Source organism: Lepidochelys kempii, chromosome 14 (assembly GCF_965140285.1).
Source record: "Lepidochelys kempii isolate rLepKem1 chromosome 14, rLepKem1.hap1, whole genome shotgun sequence".
Lineage (NCBI taxonomy): Eukaryota > Metazoa > Chordata > Testudines > Cheloniidae > Lepidochelys > Lepidochelys kempii.
In genome coordinates, this window is record NC_136393.1 from 11111354 (window position 1) to 11117353 (window position 6000).

General features: G+C 47.0%; 1 protein-coding gene across 4 annotated transcripts in view; it reads right to left on the minus strand.

The window, feature by feature from the left end:
* TOM1L1 (target of myb1 like 1 membrane trafficking protein) overlaps positions 1-1034 on the minus strand; it is a 35014-nt gene extending 33980 nt beyond the window's left edge. For 2 of the 4 annotated variants that reach the window (XM_073311664.2, XM_073311666.2), the window contains exons 1-2: positions 755-1034; positions 186-270 (exon numbers count right to left, since the gene is read on the minus strand). In XM_073311664.2, coding sequence (XP_073167765.1) covers positions 186-270; positions 755-812 — 143 coding nt within the window. In that variant the 5' untranslated portion in view covers positions 813-1034. Of the gene's footprint in view, positions 1-185; positions 271-754 lie in introns of those variants that run through there. The other 2 variants (XM_073311663.2, XM_073311667.2) reach the window with 2 other exon arrangements.
* Between the last annotated feature and the right edge of the window lie 4966 nt (positions 1035-6000).

Below are 6000 nucleotides of genomic sequence, written 5' to 3' on the forward strand. Positions count from 1 at the left end.
GTGTGTGTGTGCGCACATCTATCCCACATGTGCAGAAACACACTCCCAGGGCTCTTTAAACAGGAGCAGTTAAATAGGCAATGCAGACATTTTTGAGACATCTGTTATTCACTCAGGACAGTGACAGTTGTGTCACCTGGTAAATGACTTTCCAAACCAGGCTACGGGAGCATTAGCCTACTTACCCCTCATCCGTTGTGTTAATAATGTCACAGATGTGCATAAACTGACCCCACTCCTCAGCGGGCAGCGCCCCAATCGTTGCTCTCTCTGGAAGGGAAAGAGGACTTGCTTCACAAAAAGTCGGAGTTCCCTGCAAGACTTTTAAATTACAGGTGGGCGCTGTGACTTTAAGAAACTTCCCCCCGGGAGCCGGCTATTGCTCTGCATCACACACACACTGCAGGGCGATTAGATTGGGAGATCCTCGAACCAGTCAATCCTTTATTCCAGTCCACAGTCCTCACCTGGCCTCTTTACTCAGACGCCTTTAATGGGTGATGTATTAATAAGCTGGATGGCAGAGACCCAGGTCTAACCCCCAGGCTGGCCACACCTGCTGCTGGGGCAAAGCTGTCCCCGGCTGGGAGTGGGGCTGCACTGGGTGGCCATGTGGGAAGACCGAGGGGCCGCTGCCTCCTGCTTCTCCTCTGCCCTCTCCCAGGGCGTTGGAGGGGCCCTGGGTTCCTCTCCCCACCCGAGTCACCCCAGATCGGGGCAGAGGTGGGTCGGTGGGTGGGTCTCCGGTACTCACCGATCAGGTGCCCCACGGCTGTGCTGAAGGGATCTTTCTGGCTTTTCCCAAAAGCCATGCTGCTCCTGCCCTCCCCAGCCCGGGCAAACCCGGCTCCTGCCTTCCCCCTGCCCCAGCCAAGCGCCCTCTGCCTCCCCGCGGGGAGCTGCGAGCCCCGCCCCGGGGCCTCCCGGCAGCAGCGGGCGAAGGCTGCGGCGGCGGCGGCGGCGGCAGGGAGCCGGCTGCCAGCTCCCCTCCTGCCCTGGTGACTGGTTCCGAGGGAGGAGCTGCCCAGGTCCCGAGCCGTGCAGCGACCGGCGGGAGGCTCTTTGCCCCAGCGTCACGTGCCGCCCCCGCAGACCTGCCCGGCCTGGGCTACGAGCCACCGCGAAGGCAAGCGACAAATCCACCGCCGCTGCTGCAGCCTCAGGGGATCTGGCCGGGAGCCCGGCCCTGGCAGCTGGGGCGCCTGGAGACGGGGGCTGCTCCCTGGCACAGCCTGAGCTACCCTCCCAGGGGTGAAGAGAAGAAGAATCAGCTGGCCTGGGAGACTGGGATGGCTCCCCAGGCAGAGCTCATCTGCCAAAGCTGAGCAGACTGGCTGGCTCTCTGGGACATTTCCTTCCCCAGTGAGGAAGGATGTCACAAGGTGTGTTTCTAGCAGAGATCTCCTGAACCCCCTTCTCTCAACCCGAAAGGATGGAGCCACATCAGTCTTGGGGATTCAGCCAGCGAAGCATGGGGGCAGGGAATGGGTCTCTTCATGCACAGTGCCTAGCACAATGGCACTGCCAACTTGATTAGGGCCGCTGGATGCTACCAGAGGATAAATATTAAGGCAGAGTTACTCTTCCAACTGCTAGGTGTAAACTAAAACGTTTTGTGCCATCCATCAGTTTTCCACCTCCATGTCACAGTCGCACCTAGAAGGCCCTGATTGTACTAGGCACTGTACATACAGATGGTAAGAGACAGGCCCTGCTCCGAAGAGCTAACATCTAAACAGAGAACACACACATCTCCTGAGTCCCACTCCAGTGCTCTGGGCATTGATCCTCCTCTAGGTCACTGATCAACACAGAACAACTCCATGCCTAATACTGGACTCTAGGGCACTCCAACATCCTAGTGTTTTCCTACTCCTACTCCCTTTTTCACGTCCTTTAACCAGACTTTAGTACAGGAGGAGACTTTCTCTCTCAACACCTGATTTCACAGTTTACTTAACAACCTTTTGTGTGGGACTATCAATTAAAACACATTGGGCTAAATCCCCACACCCTGTTGTTCTGCTCAAAACTCTCAGTGGCTCCTCCTATCTCATGAACTTTACAGTGAAATGGGGACTGAAGTCTACAGGGAGAAAGGAAAAATCTCTCTTCCCTTGCACCACCAACTACTGTGAGGAGGCATTAAAGATTATAAGCACTTACCTGGAAGGTTTCCCATTCAGCAGCCTGTTACAGTCTAGCCCTGTTTCTGATTTCTTCCTTTGGTTTTCTTTTATTGACTTTAAGGTATTAGTTTGTTGACCAGGATAACTGCCCATAGCTTTGAGCTCAGTAAAGACCACAGAAAATTGCACCTTCGTGTGCAGTAAAATTGAAATTACATTGGTCAAGCAATAGCTATTGCTAATTAAATGTACTGCTGTATTTCCCTTCCATACAATTGGAATTATAGCAAATACAATGGGAATGTCAGCTTCTGGTGCATTGTAAATGTCAATTTTAAACCATTGTTTACTTTAGCATCCACCACTGTGAAATCACCGGAACTGACTGACTGTTTGCTCTTGCAACATTCTTGACACCAAATCAGGTGAAATGTTTTCTTAGGCCATATGTTCCCCTCTCTCCCATGGCTTGATGGAGAACAGATGCACAGATCTCCGAGGGAAAAGGGGTAGAGAAAACAGAACACAAGGGTTGCTGATGTAGTCTCATCCCATGGTGCTGTGTAACCACCACTCTCCCTCTCCACACAAATTCTTCCAGAGACAGGGATATTCACTTTAGGATTGATACATTTGCTGTTGATGGCTACAGTAGTGTCACTGCTTCACAAGCTAAGCTGTGACTCAGACTTCTTTCATTCTTGAGCAGCAAGGTGAGATGAATTTTGACAAAATGAAAATCAACTCTAAAGATCTTTGCATTTGCTGATTGGAAGATCTAGCTGTTTCAGTGTAAAATAAATATGGACTCTTTTATTAACAAGGGTTTCAATATGGTATAATTAGCCATATCATAAAAATGTAATAATATATGCAAATCAATGATTCACTTGATATCAGAATTTCATTAATAAACAAAGCCATCTTGACCTGATTGCTAGCTATCTCTGTAGACTACTCATTTGACTTTTTTTGCATTTTGTGTGACTCAGTGTCTCCATCTGCTAGATAACCTTAACATGAGGGCTGCAGAAGGGCATACATTTTCTGTATGGGTTACATTAAGTTAGTTGCTCGAAAATAAGTGTAGGATTTATTGTCACGAGAATGGTCTACTGCTGAAAATGATCTGTACACATTTTAATTAGATCATGTGCCAACTGTTTGTCTCTCCCTCACACACATACTTATTTATTATAAGTGGGTGGCTAATTACATGTTCTTCTTGTGGTTTCATTCCAGATTAGAGTTGATCAGTTGATTCCCAATTTTGTATACGTATATTTTACTTGTTATTTGATTATGTTGGGGGCTTTTCATTTAACATCTCAACATCATATAGAATCTTATCTAATTTCTTAGTTATAGATCCCTTGTTTGAAATACAAATTTGGTATCTTCTTATTTTATTCATGGTAGGACCTAGAGGCCCCAACTGAACTCACTATGCTAGGCCCTGTGCAAACAGCTAGCAAGAGTTAGACTCTGTCCCAGAAAGCTTACAATGTTGGGGTCAGAACAATTCTGATGAACCATTTTTTTCATTGAAATTTGCTGATTTGAATTTGGAATGTTTGGCAGAAGTGGTTCAGTTCTGATGAGCTTCCAAAGGACTCCAGGCAGGACTCTACCAGGTGCACTAGAAGTCCCAGGCTTGGGAGTTGATGCTCCCAGGAAAGCTATTTAGGACACAGAGCTTATCAGGCTTCCAGGGTCCCCAGCGCCACATCAGGCTGACTGCTCCGGAGCCAGGGATCCTGAAAACCTGGCAGCTGCTGTCTGAAGTTGACATAATTTGTGTTAGTTTCACCGCTGCCCAGCACTCAATAGCACTGGGAAACCTAACCAGACTGGTTAATTTGACAATCTGAGGAACCCCGAGAGCATATTTCATTTTGGAAACATCACATTTTGGGGTTTCTAAAACAAAATATTGTGGGATTTCAGTTCTATGAACATTTTTGAATTTTTGACTCTTTATCCTAATTAGAGATGGAGGGAAAATGTCAAAAATCTCAAAACTTTTCCAAGATGGGAAAAATGTTTCTCACCCAGCTCCATATAGTGTAAATAGACAAGGGGGACAAAGAGTGAGAGGAAACAGAGTTCCCGGGAGAGAGAGGGTCAGCAGCAGAGCCAAGAATGGAACCAAGGGACCCGAGGTCTCCTTTGTCATAGGTAACACTCTGCTTACTGATCATGCTGCCTCTCAGTTTACACATGTAGTCGCTGGTCTGTCACTTTAATCCTAACGTGCAGCCTGATTTAAAGTTCTTTCATTATCTTTGTATCTAAAGCAGCTCATCTCAGTTGCTTATTCAGTGGGGGATCAGAGAAGGGGCAACACATTCTACTGAGCTGGCAGAGTGCAATCCCTCCCCACCCCACCCCGGGTGGTAGCCACTAATTAGCTGGATTCCAGATTATGCCCAAAATGACATGTGCCAGGATAGGTTCATATGGTTAGACTGATATTTGCACTGTTTTCCCTATCACATTGGGGCACAGTATGCAGCTCCTGTAAACTCACAGATTGATGGTCCAAATACTTATGCATGTGAGACTCTTCACTCATGTGCATAATCCCAGTGAAGTTAATGACTGGAACTACTTACAAGAACAATTAAGTATGCAGCTGTTTATAGGACTGGGCCTTTCCCCGTGAATCTAGTCAGAAACTATTTTTCCCCCATGGAAAATTTCAGCTAAAAACTAAATAATTTCAGCAGAAAACATTAAATTTTGTGGTGCCTCATGGGATTTGTAGTTCACTCTCATCCTCCATTATAGGCTGGGCTCCCTGAGGACTACATCTCCTAGGCTAGTGGTTCCCCACCTTTCCAGACTACTGTACCCCATTCAGGTGTCTGATTTGTTTTGCATACTCCCAAGTTTCACCTCACTTAAAAACTACTCGCTCACAAAATCAGACAATACGAAAGTGGCATGGCAGAGTATGACTGAAAAATTGCTTGTTTTCTCATTTTTCTCATATAATTATCAAATAAATCAATTGGAATATAAATACTGTACTTACATGCAGTGTATGGTATATAGAGCCGTATAAACAAGTCATTGTATAAAATTTTAGTTTGTACTGATTTTTCTAGTGCTTTTGATGTAGCCTATTGTAAAACTAGGCAAATATCTAGATGAGATGTTGTATCCCCTGGAAGACCTCTGTGTAGCCCAGTGGTACATATACCCCTGGTTGAGAACCACTGCCCTAGGCTGTTCCATGGGGAGGTGGTGCACAATGGGAGATGTAGTGCAGCCAGTGAGCTCAGTCCATAGAATGACACTAGGGACAAACAGCACCCGAACTACAAATCCCATGTGGCACCATAGATGCATTTCCTAGCACATGCCTACTGCCTGGAACTGTGTGTTGATAGAGTCTTGCTAGGGGGCAGATGGTTAAAGCAAGCCAAAGAGCAGTTTCTGCCAATTGAGATGATCTGGCACATGTTTCATGGCCCCTTTGAGAAGGTAGGTGGTTATCTTGCTATGCAAGAGTGACTGCTGATCAGAGAAGACCAAAAATGGAGGGGGAAAATAGCAGGGGTCCCATTTTGGAGGGGCTCCCTCCCCCAAGTTTCATACAGGAGGTGTGCTCCCAGGTGGAGCTCTTAACTACACCACATTGGTGAGGAATGTGAGTTCTGCAGAAAGGTGCTTCTCCCAGTTTGTGCCCCTGGGGCAGGGAGTCAGTGTTTTATTTACAAACAGAGGCAGGGTGATTAAGATAAGAAAAAGGCTGGTAATTAAATTAAGGATCTGGAAGTTGTTAGATGAACCTGTAAAACAGGAACCCCACTGCAGGGGATGGGGTATGTTGAAGAAACCTCCCCTCCCCCCCCCCCCCCCACAC